The 25332-nt window shown below is 38.9% G+C and overlaps 2 protein-coding genes across 2 annotated transcripts in view; both read left to right on the top strand.

The window, feature by feature from the left end:
• The window catches only part of RXFP1 (relaxin family peptide receptor 1), a gene marked incomplete at both ends in the record, with an annotated part of 45144 nt that extends 32965 nt beyond the window's left edge, over positions 1–12179 (top strand). Inside the window, 11 exons of the mRNA XM_080633547.1 lie at positions 34–105; positions 757–831; positions 1102–1173; positions 2101–2172; positions 2914–2985; positions 4186–4257; positions 6789–6860; positions 7094–7323; positions 8633–9043; positions 9542–9760; positions 11887–12179. Coding sequence (XP_080489673.1) covers positions 34–105; positions 757–831; positions 1102–1173; positions 2101–2172; positions 2914–2985; positions 4186–4257; positions 6789–6860; positions 7094–7323; positions 8633–9043; positions 9542–9760; positions 11887–12179 — 1660 coding nt within the window. The remainder of the gene's footprint in view (positions 1–33; positions 106–756; positions 832–1101; positions 1174–2100; positions 2173–2913; positions 2986–4185; positions 4258–6788; positions 6861–7093; positions 7324–8632; positions 9044–9541; positions 9761–11886) is intronic.
• Positions 12180–18397: 6218 nt separating this feature from the next.
• Positions 18398–25332, top strand: part of ETFDH (electron transfer flavoprotein dehydrogenase) — a 17073-nt gene continuing 10138 nt past the window's right edge. The window contains exons 1-5 of the mRNA XM_080627776.1: positions 18398–18627; positions 19494–19575; positions 19839–19957; positions 20256–20333; positions 23507–23653. Of these exons, the coding sequence (XP_080483902.1) occupies positions 18406–18627; positions 19494–19575; positions 19839–19957; positions 20256–20333; positions 23507–23653 (648 nt within the window). The 5' untranslated portion in view covers positions 18398–18405. The remainder of the gene's footprint in view (positions 18628–19493; positions 19576–19838; positions 19958–20255; positions 20334–23506; positions 23654–25332) is intronic.

The following is a 25332-nucleotide window of genomic DNA, read 5'->3' as shown; positions in this document are numbered from 1 at the left end:
TCAATCTGATACATGCTTTGCTGTAATTTATAGGATAATTGAAAATAATAGGATAAATCGGATCTCTCCGTTAACATTTTATGGACTCAAATCACTTATTCTCCTGTAAGTATGGAATAAGACCCAAAAGTTTTATTTTAAAAGAACAGAACAGAATGGGCAGTGATATATAAAACCTTTTTATAACAACTGTGCTTGCTCAACTCGGAGTGCTGCCAGTACACATACAGCTTCTTCTTGCCACCAGACAAAATGTGCTGGAGTAGGAGGATTTTGGCAGCAGTGGACACGCAGTGTCTGAAAAAGTATAGGGAGAATGGTGGGAAAGATGGTAAGAAGATAATATCACTGAGAGGGCAAGGAGGTGGCAGCTGCAGCCATGGATGTTGGTTGTCTTCCAGTGCAGGAGGCAAGGGCCTCACAGCCCTGTCCACAACCCACTGCTGCCTGGTCCAGGCCCAAAGACAAGAGACCATCCTTCCCCTGTGGCCAAGAAGGAAACCTCCTTCCATATTCCCCTTCCTCTGTCACCCATAGGAGTTACATGTTATGACTGAATAGTCAAAATATTTGTATTGACTGGCTATGTTTTATTTAAATGGCTCTGAAGTGAACATCTTTACCTGGTAATCAATAAGTCAAGGATAAAATACCACTCCAAAGAATGTAAAAGTACATACATAAGAGACCTGAATATTTTCTATAATGTAATTTTTGGCAAATATAGCCAGCTATACTATTTCTCTTTTTTTTCAGCGAGATGATGAATAATTCTGTTGCTCATTTGCCTGATAAACCTCTGTGCCGATATATGCCAAGGCTAAACTGGCTGTAAGTCTACCTTATTTCACTAGCAAAATATTACTTTGTTGTCTTTGTATGGCACTTCCATGCCACATTTTCTAATGGGGCACTGAATCTTACAGCGTGCCTGCTGGGTCACTGCAGGGTTGATGACCTGAAGTCATCAATTAAGTGTGCAGAAATATTCCCGCCCTCTTCTGTGCAGTCATGAAGTTCTGGTAGTGTTTTTCTTCAATTACCTTAGAATAACTGCATGATTTTTTTTTCAGTGATTGATGTTTTGTTTTTATATCCCAGGGACCTTGAAGGCAACCATATCCATCATGTAAGAAATGTCACTTTCATCTCCTGCAACACTCTAACTGTACTGTAAGTAATAGGATATGTTAGCTAGCCAGAGTGAGATATGCTTGTGCTGAACAGTCAAGTGATTCATTACAGCTACTATAAAAGTTTCCTGAGTATCATGGCTATTTAGACCTCAAGGACATTAAATTAAAATGCTTGGTTTTAAATTAGTGCCATATAGAACAACCACTCTTTACATTTATAGCAAAGGTCAACACTGATATATGCAGCTAAAGTTCACTGAAGCAATTTTGACTGATATTAAGATTTAGAAATTTTCATTCAAACTTTTTGTTTGGAAAAAGAGGCAAAAAATCTCATAATAAAAAGCAGCAAATATACAAAATACATAGCTTGTTTCTTCATTTTTAAGTGTTTGATTGGCTGGTGTGCTGGCTAGCTCATCACTTTCAGAATACTCCCCAAAGCTTCTTCTGAAAGCCCCTTCTAATTTTTGAGAAATCAGTAGGCTCCACAGTAGCTGTCACTTTCAATTTTTAACTCATGTGCAATGCCCATAGTCTTGGCTTTCCATTTGCTTTTACAATACAGGTTGTTGTTCATTTAAGGAGTAAGTCCAGTGGCAGATAAAATAAGGGTGAAGGAGAAGTTACATGGCCATGGACGTGTGTCTGTGGTGTGGTTAGGTTACTTAATCTTCTGTTCCACTTAATGCTCCTCCTGCTGTCAGTCAATTTATACCAGCCTCACATGGGTATATATATGTGTGTATGTATACATCTGCACAAACACCTGTGTGCATAGGCATCAAATGTTATTTATCAAATGGTAAAATGGTAGGCTTCTAGATCTGATTAGCTTGTTAACTGAATTGGGCAAATTTTTGAAGATGCAGACAAGAGAGAATTTTTCAAGTCTACAGAAAGTTTTCTCCAAACCCAAAGTGATGTGCAGAAGTAGCAACAGAAGTTTGTTTTATTCTTTCAGGGTGTTGAGAGAAAATAAAATCAGCTCTTTAAGTGAAAACAGCTTTTCTTTCCTACAGATGTTAGATGAATTGTGAGTAGATTTCTTCTTTTACTTGTCCAAGTCACAAAGTTTTGTAATTTATGTTGCAAATACCACTTTCATTCTTTTTCATATACCATGCTTTGGAGATAGCACCCATCCTCAGGTTTTCTTTCTATATATTTAACAGGAAGAAATAGTCAATAAAATACATACTCTCTATCAATAATATCAGGAGGTTTGCTCACAAGATTGTTATTTTCGCTGAACAGAATAATCTTACATTACCACAGTCTAGCAGGATGCGTGTGCTTTCCTTATTTTAGACCAGTTTGCCAGTTTCAGGCAAACTGAGGCCTTTCTTCCTCTGTCCACAGTTATTTGGATGTATGCTTAGTGAAAATAAGGAGTAAAGTAGAGAACTAAGACAAAGATGTGCTGGTTAGCTTATGTAAAAGAATTCCCATCATGAAACCGTATGTTTAATTTATTTTGAAGTTCCTACAATCCAAGTTAAGGGTATTTTCTTTCTTTTTGATGTGAATAAAATACTAATAGATTATGGATATAATGGCATATCTGAACTAGACAAAAAGAGATCTGGTGGATCTAGCTTCCCACCTTGTTATAGCAGCATTCTTTTATAGTCCAAGTTTCTGATAACCTATATCATGAATAATATCTTATTTGGCAAATAGAATAAAACTTGAGTCTTCACATTGCAAAACTGTTGAGTAAAATTACTGAGCCTGATAAGAACTTATTGTATCCTACCTGTGGCTGTTTCTGCAGAGATTTGGCTAGCAACAAGATTGAATCACTTCCTCCATATATATTTAAGGATCTAAAGGAGCTTTCACAACTGTAAGGATTCTCGATTATTTTTATTATATTGAACTGTATATTACTCATTTGATATAATGCTTTCAGTCATGAAATTTGTGAAGAGCACCTTGTTTGTATGCCTTATTTAAACCTTGCCTTAAAAATACTAATCCCAAAAGTAATCCTATGCAACTTTTATCCCTGAATAGTTTTGTAAAGGGTGTGTATTTTCGTGTCCCAGAAGATAAGTTCAAATTGTACCTTTTTCTAGATCTTTTCAGTGTATATAAAGTCGCCCATGCTAGTCATGAGAAATTAGTAATTTTATGGGAATGTTTAATGTGATATCAGGATTTGGATCTAAAAATAGATTATAAACATGTAAGAGCATCATACAGGTGCCTTGTTTGCAACTGTTTTCTTCCTGTGAAAGAGTTCCAAAAAGCATAAGGTTTTTATAAAATGGGAAAGTCTGCCTCTGTTTTTCCAATATATAGGGAAATGCTGCTGGAAAGTCCCAATCTTTCTCACATAATCTGAAAGATATCACAAAATTGTCCAGAAGAGAGGAGGTAGTGTGTGGAATAACTTCTTTTTGTGCTTTCTCAGCATTGTTGGGATCTAGCACAATACACTAGGGCAATCGTGTGTACAGCTGCATTTACTGAGTTTACTCATTTTAGTTACAATATCAAAATGAAAACATAAAGAACAGTTATAGGGAGAAGAAAAAGGGGATGTACCTAGAAACTCTTGCACAGAGTGACAGCATCTAAGGCTAATGTCTATTTTTTATGTCCCACTGCCTCTGTCTCTTGAACTCACATGAATGATTACAAAAAAACCCCAGATTTTAACAACTAGCAAAAGCAATTGTAATTTATTTCTAACTACATGCAATTCAGCTAGATTGTTTTACTTGAAAGACAAGTCCAGGAAGTTTAATAACAACATATTGCTATACTCAAAAACTTTAAGCATCAGGTTAGGGGAGGCAGTTTAGCGTGTGTGTGTGCATGTGGCAATAGCATACCTGTGAAGTATCCGACTAGTCTTTCCACTGGCTTAGCATGCTGAATAGCACTAAATGAATGCTACCATTTGCAGTTGTAACTGCCAATTGTACAAGTCCTTCTTTCAGGGCTGGAAAATTGAATGGGTTACGTAGTTTGACTTTATTTTTAGAACAAGCTCTAAGGAAGACGTACAAAGTTACTTATGTCTGTGTTGTGTTTACAGGAACCTTTCTTACAACCCCATCAAGAAAATACAAATAGACCAGTTTGATTTTCTAATTAAACTCAAATCCCTGTAAGTATTACGGGTTTTTTTTATTTTGGCTATATTTTCTTTGTGGTTATGCACATTTCCTTCAGAAGGATAGATATGATCCAGAATATGTTTTAGAAGGTATTGCCCTTGAAATAGTTTATAGTTATGTCCATGATACCTAACAATTTGAGCCGAAAAAATAATTACTGGCAATACTCAAATTCTCCTTCCTGAAAATACCAGTTTCATAATGGAAATTTTTCCAACAAAAAGAGATGATAAATACGTCTTAGAGAGAGACATTATCTTTTCTGCTATTACAGAACAAGAGTAATGTAATCCTCATTTGACCTTGCATAATTTCATCACAGAGCTTAAGGGTCATATTGGGGCTATTAACACCTTGATGGGTACCATTAGGATAAGACAGGAATTATAAAAGAATTTGGTAGAAGTACAATTTGGGGACATACCCCCATTCTTACAGACTCTACTGCTAACACCATGAAAAGAACAATATAAACCAAGTATGATTAAGCTGCCCTGTCAGAAGGAAACTTTTACAAATCTTTTAAAAGAGTTTAGGAGAAGTTTTTGTGGGTACACTAACACGGCAGCTCTAACTGGAATTCTGCCAGCAGAGATCTTCCTAAAACTGTGTGATAGTGCAGTGACAATCTTGCAAATCTGAAATTAGCCTGTGGTAGATTTAAGTACATCTTCACAGGCCACTGCATGTCTGTAAAAACCAGCTTGGTAGACCAAAGCACTGGTTCTTGTCAGATCATAGAATCATGGAATAGTTTGGGTTGGAAGGGACACTTAAAGGTCGTCTAGTCCAAACCTGCAGTGAGCAAGAACATCTTCAATTAGATCAGTTTGCTCAGAGCCCCATGGAACCTGACCTTGAATGTTTCCAGGGATGAGGCCTCTACCACCTTTCTGAGCAACCTCTGCCTGTGTTTCACCACCCTCATTAAAAAAAAAAAAAAAATACTTCTATCCAGCATTAATCTCTCCTCTTTTAGTTTAAAACCATTACTCATTGTCCTATCCCAACAGGCCCTACTAGAAGTACTCATGGAAGTCCAAAAAGAGATGTTTCCTTGGATGCGAGCTTAATAGGAGATTATGATCTGACCCCTGAGCTGTAGCCAGCGGTGAACATACCTTTGTAGATCAGTCCAGCTTCTTCATAGTGATTTTGAATCCAGTGGCCAAATTCAACTAAATTTGGTAAATAGCTAATGACTTGAAAATACTAATCTGTACAAGCTTCATGAGAATAAACAGCTGAGCACAGAAAAAGAATAATTAATTACCTCCCTAATAGTCAGGCTGCAGCATTTACTTTATCCATTTTTTAACACCAAAGAACTTGTACAACACAATGACCACAACCTTCCATGTTTTAAAGTTAAGAAAGTATCTACATTTTGAGATAGATCTATAGGAAACTGTATATTTCAGCAGTTTGTAGAACACCAGTTGCCTCTTTGCTAGTTTGAAATAGTAAGAATATCTGGGGAAACCACACCCTAAGATTCAAAGATTCATTGCAGTTTAAATAAAACTAACACACTCCCATACTGGGGATTTTTTTCTTATCTCCTAACTAAACTGCCTACCAGCCCACAGCAACTAACCAGTAAGACTGGTACTTTTCTCCACTTCTGCCTAAATGTGCTCAGAACTCACATGAATATGGCACTCAAAGCATTGAACAGTGAATTTAAATTGGCTCCCCACAAGGAGAACCAAAGATCTCTGACCAGTTGCACATTCATTCAGTCAATGGATGGGATGGACTGGTTGGACAAGGCTAGGTTGGACAGAGACTTGGGCAACATGGTCTAGAGTGAGGCATCCCTGCCCATGGCTGGGGGGGTGGAATTACATGATCTTAAGGTCCTTAAAAACAACTATCATATGATTCTATGACTGGAAGAATACAGAAACTGAAGTTCTAAAAGAAGAATTTGCAGTTACTGATCTAGTACTGCAGGGGAAATAATAGTGCTATTTTCAATATATTACAAAATAATAAAAATAAAATAAGAAATCACATTTACGCATCACAAGAAAGCCAGCGTTTTTCCTTACATGCCCTGTTCCATGTCCCAGCTTCCTGCTGCTCTTGACACAATGAAGGCTGAACCCCTGCAGTGGATTGTTTGTCTAGTAGAGCACTCCCTGGGACAAAAGACAGAAAAGGCACGCAAAATATTACTATTGGAAGAAGTTATTAGCTTCCCAGAGATGATGAAAGAATCAGTAGAACAATACTTTGGAAAGGCAACATAATAACCGGAGCTTGCACTGCTGAAAGCAGCCTTCTTCATGATTTTAGGAAAAACAGCAAGCTTATTAGAATTAACTGCAATTTATTTTATTCCATTTGAGCTTTTATGCAGACCTCCTCTTTGAGTTTCAAAAGGATGACAGATTAGAGGCAATTCAAGTTTCTCTCCAGTTTCCTATAACTACAGAAGCACAATTACATGTTCATACAGTTTGTTCTTTTACTACCGAGTTTCTATGGCCTTTTACTGAGAATTTATTGCTTACAGTGGCTTGGAAGGCATTGAAATTGCAAACATCCAGAGGAGAATGTTCAGACCCCTGAGAAACCTTTCCCACATGTGAGTAGCTTATTCCAGTTTGCTTTCTTTGGTCTGAATTTTACAATTTACAGGATACTGGATAACTCAAAACAAGTGTCTGAAAAGCAGCACACGAGCAGTTGTCAAATTTGAAAAGTTTTAAATCAATTTTTATCCTTTCAGAATATGTTTTCTGAGTAGTTACTAGAGTTTTGATATTCTGGTAACCAAACTAGAACCATTTCTTGTCTGTTTTTCTTTCTCACACCCAGATATTTTAAGAAATTCCAGTACTGTGGATATGCCCCTCATGTGCGCAGCTGTAAGCCCAATACTGATGGGATTTCATCCCTTGAGAATCTTTTAGCCAGCGTCATACAGAGAGTGTTTGTTTGGGTTGTGTCTGCTATCACCTGCTTTGGAAATATTTTCGTTATCTGCATGAGGCCTTATATCAGATCAGAGAATAAACTCCATGCCATCTCAATAATGTCTCTCTGCTGTGAGTACTCCATGCATAAAAGAATATTGCTTTAGTCCACTCATAGCATGTATGACACTTGTTATTGTAACATAGTGACATATCTCCAGCACTGGATTAACTGGACTTTCATACTGTTGAGAATTACAATACAAAATGCTGTACCTTATGCACCAGGAGGTCTAGTTAAATGCTGCATTTGGCAGCTGATAAATTCCAAAGGTTTCATGTCTGATTTTTAATGCTGTGGGTATTGTGTCAAATTCCCACTTTCTTCAGAAGAAGAAATAGAATTGCAAATTTTTCTAAGGCCTATAAGCCTAAACTTTACTATGCATTTTTGAATAAATAGCAATTCGCACATGAAATCTTGTGCTCAAGATACTCTATTTTTTGCATGGTAGAAGGTTACTTATGCAAGTATAGAAAATCAATCCCCAGTATTAAGAATAGGGCGGGGGAATTTTAGTCCTAAAAGCAAGGCAAGTTTATGGATTAACTGTTTGGGAGCATAGTCACTACAATCTTGAATACCCTGTCTCAATACAGGAGAGTCTATAAGTATTAGCAAACAGTTGGACTTCATGATATTAAAGGTCTTTTCCAACCTAGTTGATTCTGTGATTCTATTTCACAAATACACTTAGTTGCATTTTGAAAGGTAGTTGTCAACAGTGTATAAAAAGATTGCAAAGTTTTTAAATACAGCATGTCAGTGTCAGTGATTTTGAAACTTTGTTGTTTCCATGGGAGCAATTTGAATAGTAGGCAGAACTAGCCAAAATGTGAGAAGCCTTCAGGTCTGCGTTGGCAGCTACTCTTCCCTTACCAGACTTAGAAGATTATGTGCATCAGTTTTGAACTAGCATAAGGTGGACAAACCAAAACTAAACTTTGAATCCAGCAGAGATGCCCTACTCAAAGCAAATGATCTAAAGCCAAATGTCGATATCAAAAGGAAAAAGACCCAGCTAAAAAAAGTTGCAATAATATTTCTATAAATGAAGCCATATCTTTTTCTGCTTGCGAACCAATTTTATCTGAACTTCAAAAAATAAGGTTGGAAAAAAGTATGAAACATAGACTGTCAGTCCAAATGAAAATTAAAAAAAAAAAAAAAGGTGGGGAGATAGAACTGAATTATATTGCTTTAATTGTACTTCACAATAGCATTCCAGCTATAATAGTGATTTATTTTATATCTATATATTAGCTGACTTATAAATATGTACTCATATATATGTGTTTATGTCTGTTTTCCAATATACATATACACAGAGAATGGGAAATTCAGATGTGTAAATAATGATGTTGAGCACTGTGCCCACAGGTGCTGACTGTCTGATGGGAATATATTTATTTGTGATTGGAGCTTTTGATCTTAAATATCGTGGAGAATACAACAAGCATGCTCAGTTGTGGATGGACAGTATTCATTGCCAATTGCTTGGATCGCTGGCTATTCTGTCTACAGAGGTGTCAGTCTTACTGTTGACTTACCTGACTTTGGAAAAATGCATCTGCATAGTTTATCCCTTTAGGTGTTTGAAGCCCAGAAAGTGCAGGACAATTTCCATTTTGATTCTTATCTGGATAATTGGGTTTGCTGTTGCTTTTATCCCACTAAGCAATAAGGAATTTTTCAGGAACTACTATGGCACCAATGGTGTCTGTTTTCCTCTTCACTCAGAACAAGCAGAAAGTGCAGGAAGTCAGATTTATTCTGTTGTCATTTTCTTAGGTAAGTTGCATTTCTTCTTTATATATGATTAGAGCTGTAATTGAACTTAATTTTCACTCAAATAAGATGGCTTTGCTGTGATGCTCACACCTCGTATTTAGATGTTCCATTAAGCACTTAAATACTTTTTCCAGTCTGAATATTTTACTATATTTAGATACTTATTTATCTTAAAATGTATGAAGGATTGAAAATGTAGAAAGAAATTTATGGCTATTATGTTCCTGAATTAATAGACTTTGTCAGGAAAGCAGAGACCAGAGGAGAACTATGTTGTTTGGATCAGATGGCAGCTATTTGTCAGGTGTCAATGAATGATATAAATACCTGAATAAAGGCAAAAATTCCATGCTCTGGTGGAAACAGACTCTGTTAACTTAATTCGATGGGGCTAGCAGTTTAGGTGAAACATTCTTCTTTACTACTCACCCTGTAAATAGGTGATGTGGAATTGCCATTATGTTGTTAAATTATAATCAATTTTAACTTCTTAAACAGGTGTAAACTTGGCAGCTTTCATCATCATTGTGTTTTCCTACGGGACTATGTTCTACAGTGTTCACCAAACAGCTATTACAGCTACTGAAATTAAGAATCATGTTAAAAAAGAGATGATCCTTGCTAAACGTTTTTTTTTCATTGTATTTACTGATGCACTATGTTGGATACCCATTTTTGTTTTGAAACTCCTTTCTTTACTTCGGGTAGAAATACCAGGTAAGTCCTTTCTTTTGTGAGGCTGTTTTAACTGTATGAAGAGCGTTGTTTCTAATTGATAAGAAAAAGAATTTAGTATACTGAACTATATTACTATAATGAACTATATACATGTACATAGAATATAACGAACTATATAGTTTTACTACTGAATTGTATTGCTATATTTATATCTATATAATATATATTGATATATATTATATATATTAGTCACCTTTGAGTCAGAAACATGCCTCCCCCAATATTCAAATCATTCATGTTTGTCTCCATAGAATATTTATAAAATATATTTGAAAGCCAAGGCTGAATCACATTGGCTTTCCTCCTTTTATGGCTTTTGCCTGTTCTGTTGCCTAAATAAGGCTCAGGACAATTCAGTGCTTCTTATCTAGAATTAACAATAGAATTGTTATCCTGAAGTAACTTTCTTCTACAATTTGGTACTTATAGTTCAAAAAACATCTCTCTTACCTTCTTCATGCTATGAATATATTCCCATGTAAAAATAACATAACCTAAAAGATTAAAAATTGCACCTTATTTGTTTTATTCTCTTCACAATACCAGTACATGCCAGAAAAAAACCAGCCCTGTTATGTAGGGCTTGTAAACCCTGTTAGAACATGTGAACATGAACATTACCAGCAGCAAGAGCAGATCCAGACTCAGTGTACAGATATGTGTCACAATACTACATTGGTGAGAAAACATTTTGTCTCAGAGGATGGTCTGATGTGTGGTATCGCTGCTCATGGCAGGGGGGTTGGAACTAGATGATTTTAAGGTCCTTGCCCACCCTAACAATTCTACGATTCTATGATTTTGTCTTCCGTGCTGACCAGGAGTGTTGGGAGTCAGTCACCTTTTCAGAGTTTTGACTGACGTTTCAAATGTCTGAAAGTTACATTGATTATGTCAAATATTTTCAATTATTTTAAATCTTCATGAAGTCATCAAACCACCTATGAAATTTAAAAAAAAATAGTGTGAAAAGTAGAAAGCAGATGTATTCTGAGTCAAGAAACCTTGAAGAAATCTTCAAGGTTCAGCAAAGGGTGATCTTGCGTTTAACAAATTAATGTGCTGTGTTAGATAAACCAGATTAGACAGTAATTACTCATTTCATAAAATTAGACATCACAGACAGTTGCCTGAATTAACAGAAGTTTTAAAGCTCGTTTGATAGTATTCTTTTTCTTTATGGGTACACTGTGACAGCTTTTGAATTAAGCATCCTCTTGTTTCCAAAACTGTAACCAATGTGATAGGCATCAATAGGAATGTATTGATATTGCAACAAAGTTGCAAAGCTGGGAGGCAGAGAGGGCGTTAATTAAATTGGGGAGTTCTGTAATTGTTTTATAGCCAAACAATGCAATGGAGGGCACCCACTAACATCTTTCAGCACTTTAATCCTGTCCCTTCTCTGCCTGCCCCTCAGGTAACGCAGCTCCCAAACAGTAAAGATGAGAAAAGGATGCTGTAGAAATGCACACAGACTGATATAGGCAGGAGAACAGGAAACCTTCAGAAAGGAAGATGGTGGCAACACAAATTCTACTGAAAGGGCAAGAAGGAAATAAGGAGGATGTGTATAGCCCCCTTTGTGGGGGGAAGACAGGAGAAGCCCTGATGCAGAGCAGAAAATCAGCCTCTGAGGGGATACAGGGACTGGAGGATACTGCTTTGCAGGATGAGATATCAGGGACATCGTTAGGACTGCACATCACTAGACATGGGAAGAGAATGGGGAACAGAGATCACAGGAAGAGACAGGGAACAAAGCAGAGACAAAAAGTTTTAGGGCAAGAAAGTGGGATTTAGCAAGAGCAAAAAGTGTGCCAGGGCAAATAGGAAGCTATGGTACAGAAAAGTGAGGATAAATGGAACCACTGGGAGAGTAAATAATGTCAAGTTTTGCAGAGAGTCCTGGAAACAGGGAGGTAAGAGGGCAGTGGAAGCATAACAGTGAGAAGAGGACCTGTTGTGACATGAACTTAGCCTAGAAGTGCAAAGCCACCTCTCTCACCAGATAGCTGTGTACCTAAGCATTAAGCGCTTGCATGAATTAACAGTACAAACGCTGGAATGCATATTACAGCTTCCTTTCTTTTTCCCTCCCTCAGGTACCATAACTTCTTGGGTGGTAATTTTTATACTGCCAATAAATAGTGCTTTGAATCCTCTTCTCTACACTTTGACTACACGACCTTTCAAAGAAATGATTCATCAGGTTTGGTATAATTACAGACAACGAAGATCTAAAAAAGGTAGAAGCGGTCAGAAAACATATGGTCCATCATTAATTTGGGTAGAAATGTGGCCAATGCACGAAATGACTCCAAAGGTAATGAAGCCTATGCTTTGTACAGACTCATCTGATGCTTCGGTGACCTCGCAGTCAACAAGAATAAATTAATACATGCAAATACATTTTGAATTTTCACAGTGACATCTGCACTGTTAGCTTCACATCTGTGGGCTTATGGCTTTACAGCAAAGAAGAAAAAGGAGGGAGGTATGGCACCTGGGCCCATGTGAACTAACGCAGGGAGAAGGAGCAATGTATCTGCAGGTAGAACTAATACAACAATAATTTCACCATCTCACAATGGTACCTGATACTTTGACAACTCATCTTAGACCAGAAGGAGAAGTCACATTGGTTTTTTTCATCTCAGAGGCCAGGAGCATGGAAAAAAAACCAACCTGAATTGTCATTTAAAACATCTCACCCTGAAAGCAGAATGTTTCAAAATTATCTATCTTTAGGGAGAAAAAAAAATACTATTTTCATTAAACTTTTTATTTAAATTCCCCATTTCAACAGCTGATTTTTTTTTAAGAGTTATTTGATTTCCTCAGTAAGAATTTTTTCTCTCCACAAAGTTTCTGACTAGGTCTATTCAAGCTATTAGGGAGCAACAGCCCTATGAAAAACATGTACATTTAACAACTAGACCAATTTATATGTCAAAGAAAATAAAGTGAAAATTTTAATCCTTTTAAAAATTTACAAATTTTTAACAATTTATCAACATATAAAAACAGTCCTGAAATTGTAATGATCATTCTAATTTAGGCAGAACCAGAACTGTAGGAAGGAAAAATAAAAGGGATTTTCTCAACTGAGTGTCCCCCAGCGGTAGCTGCTGGAAGTTTCACCCCTTCAGGAGAGGATCCTTCTCTGAAAGACTGGACTTGAGTATTCCAACATCTCATGCTGCTCTCTTCCTCACTGGTTTTTCATGGGCTACCATAAGTGGCCTCCCACAGCTTGCAGACTTCAACAAATTTCAGTCTTAAGATGTCTATCTCAGTGCATGGAATAATGGGAGATGACCATTTAGAAGATTATCAATCTTAATTTCAGTGTCATTTCAGTCACCTTGTGCATCTGACATGATGCGTTATGGTTAAAATGATTCAAGGACCACAGCTACTCAGCGCTTTTTGGAGCATTATTTTGCTTCCCAGTGTTACAAGGGTGAAAAAAAGTTATCCCGTCTGAAACAGTCCTCTAGTGGCAGCTCCTTCGCATATACTTCCTGAAGAGAACCTTTTTCCATTATGAATTGCTACAACTTCCCTTCTATTTTCAGTACCATACTAACAGTCCAATGGCCTAGAAGCCCACAAAGGTAAAAAGAATGCTGTGGTTTTGCATCGATTATTAGAAGCATTTTAAAATGAAGTTAAGAGATACTTCCAGCGTTTGCACTTGACTTCTTAACAGTGTAAGAAGTAGAATTTAAAGTGTGACACTTCACACTTTAACTGTTTACAGAACTTTGGATTATCTTGAATGCAAAGATTGTTAGGCATCTTGTTTCCACTACTGTATGTTTTATTGAAATAAAAGATTATCTGTTGAACAAAATGAGTTATTTTCCAACATTTTGCATTGTGGGGTTAAAAACAGGTAAGTGAAATCCTGCCACATGGATTACCTTTCACTGGGACAATTAGAACTCAGCTTAACAGAATGCGCACACTCTGAGGGACCAAGCCTTATCAATGTCTGTAATTGCTTCTGGTGAGATCTGGAAGGATGTCTGTCCCCACCATTGCCTCTGTTTTTCACTCAACTTGATTATGGATATATTCAATGTCATATTTGCTTGTATAAGTAACATAAGAATATTCATTTTGGATTTTTAGGAACATCTTTATTGCTTTGCTAAGAAAACTACAGTTTATCTTTTTAAAAGTCATTCTACCAGTAAAAATAAGGCTGACTAGTAAGTCATGGTAGAGCCATGTTCTCCTGCAGCCTGCCATTGCATTTCAGCATTACTCTTTTCACAGTGCTCTGGTAAAGACACAGGAGTTTCAGTATAGGTATTTATTACAGATTAGCAATCTTGCAGACCAAAAGGTTCTGTTAACAGTAAGCTCTAGACTAACTAGTAACTGCTCAAGGCAAAGATAAAAAAAACAGGACCAAATACTGAAAAAGCTTTAACATGTTTCCCAAGCAATATATTTCACAGGTTCTTTTCCAGCTGATGGAAGCTTTTACTTACAGTCCAAAATAACCCATCCTATCAGCAAACAATGCTGTTAAACTTCTATCAGGCAGAGATACACGGTCCACCATAAGGCACTTTATTACAACAAAAGATATTGTAAAATTGTTTACAGTAATGAAACATCTTGCAAAATAGCTGTAGCTTTATAGAAACATACTGCAATACTGCTAAAAATAGTAAGGTTTGGGATATAGGGCTTATCTAAAGCTTGTAAATGAGACACAGCTTGCCACATTATCCCATCCTCAACACGAACAAAAAGTGTGTTTTTCAGTTCAGAGGGTTAAGCCAAAGTGAATTTCAGCGAGTGAAGTTACTTCAGAGAGTTTCTCTGGAGTTGGCAGAGTTTATGCTGGTGACAACTCTTAAAAAGGAGCTGACAACACCTCCTCGCAGGACACCACTTCGCCACCAATAACGAGGTTTAAATGTACCACACATACTAACTTTGCATTCAATACGTAAAAGAGAGGAATTAAAAAAGGAAGGTTAAAGTATTTCGTGTGTGAGATTGCTTGAACAGCAACGGAAGAGTCCTGAAGTCAAAAGTGATTCTCTAAACAAAGTTATTCTACTCAGTGACTTACACACAGTACCCATACGAGCCATCAAGTACTTCTGAGAGACCTCCGGGCTCACGGGGCGCCGAGGGAAAACGGAAATTCACGAGAACTCCCTTAAAGGCGCCGCTCAACAGAAGGCGCGTCGCAGCCCGGGGAGCCGCGGCCGGGCAGGGTCAGTCGCTGGGCTTCAGGGACTCGTACCCCTCCCTCAGCAGGTCCCGCCATGTTCTGAGAAACCGGGCGTTTTCCGAGCACTTGGTGGCGAGCTCCTCCACCTGGGCCGACACGGCAGACGTCGCCTCCAGGACCTTCGCCAGCGAGCAGGCGGCCTGGAGAAACGGCACAGAGGTTGGAGGGCGCCGACACCCGTCCCGCGCCCTACGTGAGGGGACCCCGCCGCTCCCTCCCTCCCTATCGCCGCGCCGGCACTCACATCGCTGATCTGCATCTCCACCTCCTCCAGCAGCTCCCGTGTGTCACCTGCCAGCCACTCCGGCGACCGCAACTCCTCACTCCCGCCACACATCTCCCCAGGCCCCGCCTCGGCCATGTCCCGCTCTGCTTGTGGCACCGCCCACCGCCCAGCCCATCCCGCGCCGCGCCCCGCCTCCCGCCCGAGCTCTGCCGCTGGCCCCGCGGCGTGCGCTGGGGAGGAGCGCGGCGGAACCTCCGGGTGCGGTAGTCTTTCCTGCGGAGCGCCCCCAGCAGTAGTTGATCCCACCACCCCAATTCCTCCGAGCGCCTCCCGTTCAAACACCAGACGAGAATCGGTTCGTAGAGCCATTGCCCCGTGAGGGAGCTGAGAGGGATCTTGCCGCCGGGCACTCTGGGAGCTGTAGTCCTGCCAGTGAGGGGGGGCGGGACGGGGGCCTTCTTGCCGGTCGCTGAGTGCGCAGGCGCAGCGTGGCAAAGGGCGGTCTCGGGGTCCTGAGGGGAGTGGGTGTTGTCGCTATGCTGCTCTTCTGCTGCCCGTCCTCCAGCCGAGGTAACATGCCGGCTCGTGCCGGGGCGTCTCACTTTCCCCAGGGGATAGGGCTGGGGCTGCCGCCTCCCGACGGGAGGAGCGGGCCTGGTGAATGGCGCGGCGGGGAATGAGAGCAAAGGTCGTGGCTGGGGCGCGCCCGAGTGTCCGGGCGGCGGGGGCCGCGGGGCCGGGAGCGGCGGGGCTGGCGGACGGTAGTCGGTGTCGGCGGCAGTCGGTGTCAGCGTCAGCGGAGGTATGGCCGTGTTCCCTCTGCCCCGGCGGGCTCTGACCGGTTGAAGGTGCCACTGAGCCCGAGGGCAGCCCTTACGGGAGCGCCGGACGGGCCAGGCAGGGGGCTGCTGCGCCTCTGCGGCGGGGGCATGAGGGTGGAATTATCCTTGGAGCCATACTAGAGGTTACCCTTTTTAAGCGAGAAAATAAAACAATTAAAGGCAGTCTTGCTGACTAAATAAACAGCTTCCTGACAGCAGTTAATAAGAGCTGCGGGAGCGTAAAGTGCCTTCTTAGAGATTGTTTGCCTCGCCCAAAGATTTCACGTCGCGTTTACTGAGTCCTTAAGCTCTCAGCTCTCAGTAGACTGGTAGCACCAACTGAGTTCATTCACTGGAGAGAACTGGCCGTTCACGGTTTGGACCTACCTTTGTGATTATCAGCCGTATTCCGGGTCGAATTTCACTTCTTTTACATGTGTGTGAAACAACTGGCATTTTTAAACAATGCTATGTAATTCTTAGTACTGTCAGTTCTGTTCAGATACCTCAAAAATTAAGGTGTCATGTTCTATTATATCTGTATAGATGTAGTTGTTTATCGTGCTTACAAAATGCATTGCTTATTCTCAGACCCTGATTGCAAGTAAAAAATGATTCAGAGTCATGAGGTAGTATGATAATAATTTTTATGTTATTGCTGGTTAAGTACAAAATTGCTGTTATAAAACGGGCATAGATAATACTTAACTGCCTTGCTGTGCAGTTATAGTGGAAAATGTTTGTGCTCGCCTTACCAGATGCCATTCTCAACAGGACCTTTCAGTTGGTGATTTTACTTTGTGGCTTTGCAGAAATACTTTGTATCCTCCTTCACCCGTGAAACTAGAGGGAAGGAATCATTAAAGGAAGGGAAAATACCTGTCAGGGTGCATTAGTTCACAGACCTTTTAACTGTAACTATTTTTCGTGTTAACCATAGTAGTTTTTGTGAAAAAAGAAAATGAGACAAGAATGTAACATGTAATAGCCCTGTGAACAGAGCCTTATTTTGATCATTTTAAACTTTAATTTGGTCCATTTGCTTGAAAAGAAGTTCTGGCTTGTTCTTACAGCAATTACCATCTCTGCAGCTAAGATCAAGGTTAACTATATCCATTGTTCTGGCTTTCGCTAAAGCATACTTGGGCTTCAGCCTGAGATTTTCTTGTAAACCATGACACTTGTAGACCATGTTCATTTTAGGTGAACTCTCTAGCGTCAGTAGCCCAAACTCTGTGTCTCAGCATGTGTTGAGATGTCAGGAGAGATGAGCCTAGGGAGGGGCTGTTATATTTGTTGTATTTGAAAACTCAAGAAGTATGGAAAATTGCTGATTTTGCAAATTTGTTTCTTGTTTTAGCAGCGTATCAGTGCTTTCGTGCTCTCAAGTTGATAAACAGAGATTGCCTTCCATCACTGCATATCCCAAGATGTGCATCTACTGCCTCTGTGCCTCGCATAACTACACATTATACAATTCATCCTCGGGACAAAGACAAACGATGGGAAGGTGAGCAAAACAATTTGCATTATTTAAAAGCTCCTTTGTTATTGCTGTTTTACAGACACTGAAATATGTTGCTGTCTTTATCTTCTTACAGAAATTCTGTACTCTTAAATATAGTACTAATATTCCAAATTAAATTTTGTGGTGTGTGTCTTTAGTGCTATAAAATGGCATCAGAATAAACTTTCTCCTAGTTATGTAAGTAAAATATATAAGCGGCTTTTGCTTTAGTGACTTATCCCAAGATTTAATTCTATCAGGTACGTGCCTGCTGGATTTTTTCAGTTGTTCTCACAATGAGCGTTTGTGAAAAAATAAGATTAATACATATCTCTGGGCATTCCAGTCTCTACATTCAGCAATTTTAATGGCTTCAATTCCAGAAAAGAATGATTAATTAGAATAAAATTAAGTTGCACGTTCTGGCAAAAGGTTTGTTGTTTTTTTTTCTTTCTCCCTTACCGAGAGTTTCAGTGACCATCTTTGATACAGCTGCCCAACTGGGCTCTGAATTTAAACATACTAAGATAACACTTGTGGTGGATAGAGATTGAATACATGTTTTTATGGTGTATATAAAAAAAAGAAGCTAATTTTACTTTGGGGTGCTGATGTCCTTCTGTGCCTCTTCCAAGTACTGAAGTGGGGATTCTGTTCAATATTTAGCTTCCTTTTATGCAAAGTAATACTTCTGGGATACCCAGCAGCCAATGTAACAGAGCACAGAGTGAGAGAGAGACTGAGGGAAATTGGGTATTGGTTTATGTTATCTTTTTTTTTTTTTTTTTTTCTATCATAGGGGTAAACATGGAAAGATTTGCAGAGGAAGCTGATGTTGTCATTGTTGGAGGAGGCCCTGCGGGTCTCTCTGCAGCTATTCGACTCAAACAGTTAGCTGCTGAGCATAACAAAGAGATACGGGTTTGCCTGGTGGAAAAAGCTTCTCAGATTGGTGCGCATACGCTGTCTGGTGCCTGTGTTGAGCCAAGGGCCTTAGAAGAACTCCTTCCAGATTGGAAGGAGCGGGGGGTATGTATGAGCATATTAACCTTAAATTAATTGCTATCTTCTGATGAACTGCATTGGTACTTCGGTATCATTGGTACTTCTTACCATTTAAAAGTACACTGATGTAGCAAAACAAAAAAAGTCTGTTACCTCTAGTTTGGCAATGTTAAAGTTTTATGTCTACACAGATATGCTGTGGCCTTTGCTATTTCATGTAGTAGTTTTACTACATATAGGCAGTATGTCTGGTGCATCCTGGGATGCACTACACTGCATTTGTGCAGAGTCCAGCTCCTGTGCACAAGCAGCAAACTGTGCAATTCTTAGCAATGTCAGACTTCTTTCTGTGCAATTGTTCTTCATAGTCTTAGGAAATGGCATGTAGTACACTTACTTTTGTGTGGCGTTAGTGGTGTAACAGAGACCTAAGGTGCTTTTAGGAGGGCTGATAGCAAGAAGTGAGCTGCCATCTCTGCCAGAACAGCCATCTGACTTGCAGCCAGCTGCCTGCTGTCACCTGGGAGCTGCGAGACGGATGTCAGCTGGTTGTTTTGTCTTACTGGACTAATCATACAAGTTGGACTGCTTTCTTTAGAAAGGTCTAGAATATTGATGAAGTACAAGCCTGTGTGCAAACTGTAGAAGTTATTTGCAAGGCCCTGGTCCATTTTTTTTTGTGTCAGTAGTTGTGTTGATTCTTGCATGATGGCTGCCTCATAAAGTACTTAATCTTCTTTCTTGTGATACCTGCCTACAGAACTGCTTTATTAAACCTTTATTAGACTGCCAGTTGGATTGTTTTGTTTGTTATTGTTGGATTGGATAGAAAAACATAACTTTTCTGGTTTTTTAGAAACATACTGCTTCTATTTTCTTTTTTAATGTAGGCTCCACTTAATACTCCCGTAACTGAAGACAAGTTTGGAATTTTAACAGAGAAATCTAGAATTCCAGTGCCAATTATTCCAGGTAAAATTTAGTAAGGTGGTAGAGAGTCATCTTTCTTTGTGTCTTTTTCAGCTCTTTCATTACTCAAACAATTTTGATTCAGTGTAGTACAGCAAGTGTATGTAGAAGTAATGACTTAGTGATAGGGTCTATGTAGATGATGGTTATGATAACGCAGATTACTGTGAAGATAGTAGTTGTAGAAGATATGACATCTGATGTATACAACTTGTGTCATTTTGCTTGTTATTCTGTGGTTTATCTGTGTATGTCTTTCTGCTTAGGACTTCCAATGGTTAATCATGGAAATTACATAGTACGTCTGGGCCACTTCGTGAGCTGGCTAGGTGAACAAGCAGAAGCATTGGGTGTTGAGATATATCCAGGCTATGCAGCAGCTGAGGTAATAATGACATCACTGCAAATATGAAAAGTGGTTTTGGAACCCTCTTCACTCCCAATTATTTGTGCAATCACAAGATTCCTGTTAAGAGACATATATTGTGAAAATTGTGTTTCAGTGTCTAAATCCTGGCCCAGATCCAGCAAAGTGCAAGTGGGTTATACAGTATGTTACATAGTCTTCAAGTTTGACCATTAAAGACATAGAGCTTAGAAGTTCTGTATTATAACTTTTTATGAGTAGATTAAAATGACAAATCATTAAATGTTTTTGTCTGTTTGTTTAAATATTTCCAAAGGTTCTTTTTCATGAAGATGGTAGCGTGAAAGGGATAGCAACTAATGATGTAGGCATTCAGAAGGATGGAGCACCTAAAGTAAGTAGCTGTCTTCTCCATAACTAGGGGTCTGATTATAGAAATTGTGATATATCTGCTTCTACTGCCATCAGTCATCTTGCTGCTGGCTAAGAAAAAGTGTAAAATTCAATACCTGTCTTCCCTTTCTGTAGATAATTGAGCAAGTTGTGGCCTCAGAACATTGTAAACTTCTGAGATTAGTAGCAAAAGCCTTCGCAGAAAGGAGATTTGTTTGGGAGTGACTTGAAGGTGTGTTGGCATGTGTGAAATCAGAAAACAAAGGGAAGAATTCCAGGCAAGAAAGGCGTGAAGATGAAATAGAAGCTGTTGTGCAGCTGGTAATTAGCAGTGTGTAAAAGAGTGTATTTCTGGCTGATTATCTTTAATATTCACAACTGCAGTCCCGTTTGTTGACAGTCTGTCTGCCTCACTGGGGCAAGGTACACACTGAGTCTTTACACTTTTTGCTGGTCATTCATGTTTCTGTGTCTAGAAGGTGACTCCCTGTCCTAAGTGACAGACTTTGATTTTTAGCGGAATCCAGAGCCTGCAGTGTGTCTTTTCCCTATGCAATACATAGGGAGAATTTGGCACCACAGCTACTCAGAACAGTTTTCTCACAGAATTATTTGGCTACAGAAATTATGGGTACAAGCTTTTTTGTAAGAATTACATTCTTTCATGAGCTTTCTTATTAGTTATGTAGTTTCAGAGAGGTATTTACTTTCATATGAAAGCATGGGCTATTTTCCCTATTTAAGGCAGGAAATGAGAATAAAAGACTTGCTTTGAGAGAATATAGACAGTGGAGGAGGGAAGAGTAAGTAGTGGCGGGGGAAAATACTACTTTTTTCCAGTATGATATTGGCTGTCTTGTGTAGAGGACAGACGTGCTCCTACTTTCAGGTGTACGTTTTCTCCAGTAGGAGGCGCGGGTAATATATTTAGCTTGCTGCTGTGATACAGATTTATTGGCAATTTGGTTTTAAAATAGGAAGGAATTATTATTTTAGTATTTATTTTAAAGCATCCACAAAATCTAGAATTTTTTCCGTTTATTCTGGGTGTGTCAGGGTTTAAGCCCAGCCTGTAACTCAGAACCACACATCCACTTGCTCACCAGGGATAGGGAGGAAAATTGAAAGAATGTAAACCCCACAGGTTGAGATAAGAACAGCGCAATAACTAAAGTATAATAAACTATTACTACTAATAATGATGAGGGAAATAACAAGGGGAAAGAATATAAAACTAAAAAGGGAAAGGAAAAAAACCCCAATAAATAGAAGTGATGCACAATACAATTACTCTCCACCCACTGCCTGATATCCACCCCGACCCGAGCAGCGATGTGGGCCTTCCGTGTAACTCCCCCCATTTTATATGCTGGGCATGACGTGCTGTGGTATGGAATACCCCTTTGGCTAGTTTGGGTCAGATGTCCTGTCTCTGCTTCCTTCCGGCCTCTTGTGCACCTCCTCACTGGCAGAGCATGAGACACTGAGAAGTCCTTGATCAGGGTAAGCATTACTTAGCAGCAACTGAAACATCTGTGTGTTATCAGCATTGTTCCCAGACTAAAGCTGAAACACAGCAATGCACCATCTACTAGGAAGGAGGAAAAAATGGCTGTTACAGCTGAAACTGGGACAATGTGTCTCTTAACTTCTTTAATGTACATAATTAGTGTGCCACCACTGCAATTTTTTGAGTATTCAAGTGTTTCAGCTGTCAGTTAGGTCAGTTGATACTAACTCCAGTGTATAAAGATTCAGGTAAATAGATAGAGTTGTATAACCTTCAAGGCAAGAATATCTTCAGTGTGTTTATGCAGTGCCTAATCAGACTAGGGTTAATGAATAGGATTTCACCTTGCAGTCAGCACCAATCAAACAAAAATGCCAGTGATAAGACTGTGTAGTAAAAAGTTGCACAGTGATTCTTGTCTAGATGCTGGAGAAGGATGTTAACTGAAATACAACTTTGTCACGTTGTGGAAACATTTCAAATTAATGAATTTCTGGTATTTACAGTGTGGAATTGTAGTTAATTCATTTATATAGATTTACTTCAGATTGGACATTGTATGTTTTTAATATTTAGATCAAGTAGTAAGTCCCTGTAGTTCTCTTAATATTTTGTAAGATAATTCATGTAAAGATTGACAATCAGTAATTTCAAGAATATACCAAAAAATCAGCAAAATATTGTAAGATAATTCCTGCATAGAGGGAGCATTTTCATTTGCTAGCCTTTTTCAGAGGTTTCCAACCAGTAAGACACAAGCAGATTGCACCTGAGAAACAATTCAAAATCACAGCAGGAAGTTTCTCCTGGACCAATTGCTTACCTTGAGATGGTTTTATTAGGTGCTGCTGGGTATCTTAATCCAAACCTGTTTTTGTTATCTTTTTCAACATTAAACCTTTTGACTGAAATCAAACTTTTTTCTTTTAAAAAAAATTTGTTTTTTCCCCCCCTGCAATTTTATATATATTTAGAATCTTGTCTTTTTACATTGCAGATATAATCTAGTAATATTCTCATCCAGTGCTCACATATGCAGGTGACATGCTCATACACAAGTATGCTGGTTTCCCTTACCTTACTCTCAATCTCAGTGTTGGAACTTTTAATGAGTTTGGTTTTTTTTTTTCATAATGATACTTCATGTTAGTTTAATTTTACTGTAAGTTTTAACATGTAAGATTGGTGTAATATTATAGTAACATTATTCTAATGTAATGGGTTCTTTCGGGGGCAGAGGTGATGTAGGTTTTTCAGATCTGGTGTTTAATGTCTGTGGGGGGACACAGTGTTTTATTATAATAAGCAAATGAGCAAAAATTAAAGTGTGAAGTTCTAGATTAAGAGTCTGTGTTCTGTCACGGTTCTTTTGCATCATATAAATGATCAGATTTGGTATAAATATCCTCTGATCTAGAAGAGATTCAGTAATAAATAGCGATCCACTGTAGCGTTTGTTTTACTGGAATCACACAGCAGGATTTGCCAGGGATGCATCACAGTTATTAGGTGAAGACATCTGACTAGAGCCGCAACTTACAATGGCTATAGGTTCTGGACAGTGCCACAAAGGAGTGTAAAATCACTTTATTGCCTTCTAGTTTCTTGCTCTGAATTTGGTGCGGCACAGATCTAACTGCTGATGAAACACTCTCCTTTCGCAGGCTACCTTTGAAAGAGGCTTGGAACTCCATGGTAAAGTCACAGTCTTCGCTGAAGGTTGTCATGGACATCTAGCCAAACAGATGTACAAAAAGTACAATCTAAGGGAGAACTGTCAACCCCAGAGCTATGGCATTGGACTGAAGGAGGTATTACCTGCATAATTGTAACAATTAAGGAAAATACTATGAAACTATAAGGTAGTTTTTGTTTGCTTTCAAGTTAATCTGTGTAAGAAATGAGAACGATAGATTTTGAGTTACACTTTCAGACTTCAGAATCTTTGCTATTCTGAAGGTCATCAGAGAAGATATTCCCTGAATGTTGTGACTCTTGTTTCAGCTGCTTTTTCTCTTACATCTGTGTTATAACTAAAGATACCTGTGAATACACTCTGCTAATGTCTTAATTTGATTTCAGGTTATGTTAATTTGTGAAATCTGTTTTCAGTACTAAATGAGAGAGGGATTCATGCTGCCCAATTTTAGGGGTCTTTAGTGCCTGAGAAGGGGAGGAAAGGCTTTCTCTGGGTTTTGATTAGAGAGAGGAGCTATTCCAGATGAGTCATGATCTCTGAAACACCTTCTAGATGAGTTTGGGGTTTTTTTACCCCCTAAATGCTCTTCACTGGACTTATCAGGATAGAGATCCAGTTTGCTTTTTAAAATATTTTTTTTCTCAGGAAATATCAGTCATGAAAAAGAGCTGTGTTATTTAGAATATGGTCAGTTTGACTATAATATGTTCTTTATTACTCTAAGAATATGCTTCCAGTAGCAGAATATTTGTTAAATAATTAGTTTGCGCTTCTGTAGAGAATAACACATAGTCTTAGTTACTATTTCTAACGCCTAAGTTGTCATTAAAGCATGGGGCTTGCTGTAGAGTTCCTTTGCTTCCAGATGAGACTGCTTCAGCAAATAGTACAGTCCAATAGGAATGGTTCTGTAAGTGAAATAGCTGATGCTGATGAGCTGATATCCCCGCTATGCACATTTCAGGTTTATTTTTACGTAGGACTAGCTCTGATCTAATCCCATGGACTGAGTCCCTTTTGTGACTGAAATGCTTTAGATGGGCTTCTGGAGCCTCTTACAATTTATTTTCATGTGAAAGGAATCCAGTTCATGCCTTCCTGTACGATGGCTGCTGTATGATGTGAACCAAAGCACAGTAAGTGGGAGGAATCAGGAATCATGCTCAAAAATACACTCCTTGATCTAACCCGAAACATTAGGTTGGACGTACATTCCATGCCCTTCTGACATTAGACTGCACCTGGCTCTGTGGTGAAGAGATGTTTTGTGAAATGAGCAGAAAATTGACTTGCTAGTGGAAATATGAAGGTGCTTCTGTGAGTTCACCAAGGGTCAGATCAGCACTGGAGATGTGTAGGAGAGAGCAGAGAGAGGACAACCTGTTTGACTGCAGATATTTAGGTCAACTCAGGCATATTGTTAAGCCTTGACCTTGTGAGGAAATTGCAGTGATTCATATGAAAAAATAATGTATTTAAAGAAAAAAAACACAATGTAAGTATTGCCTTCCTTAGCAGAAGTATCTATTGAAATCGCTAATATAAAGCATAAAATGACAATTTTGGGTATAGTACTGGAGCCTCAGTCACGTTTTCTGATGCGCAACATTTCTAGAAAGAGAACTATTGTATTAGGAAATTCTTCAATGGTAACCCAAAAAAAAAAATGTACTTATTACCTGGTATTTTGCTGTATGAATTTATGCATTGGTCATAGCAGTAAATTAATTTTCTTCTATATGTAATTGCATATTTTTATATATATATAATATTATATTATTGAAAGGGCAC

Source organism: Psittacula echo, assembly GCF_963264785.1.
Source record: "Psittacula echo genome assembly, chromosome: 1".
Taxonomy (NCBI): Eukaryota; Metazoa; Chordata; class Aves; order Psittaciformes; family Psittacidae; genus Psittacula; species Psittacula echo.
Note: the sequence above shows the minus strand (reverse complement) of the source record. Positions and strands in the feature narration are given on the sequence as shown.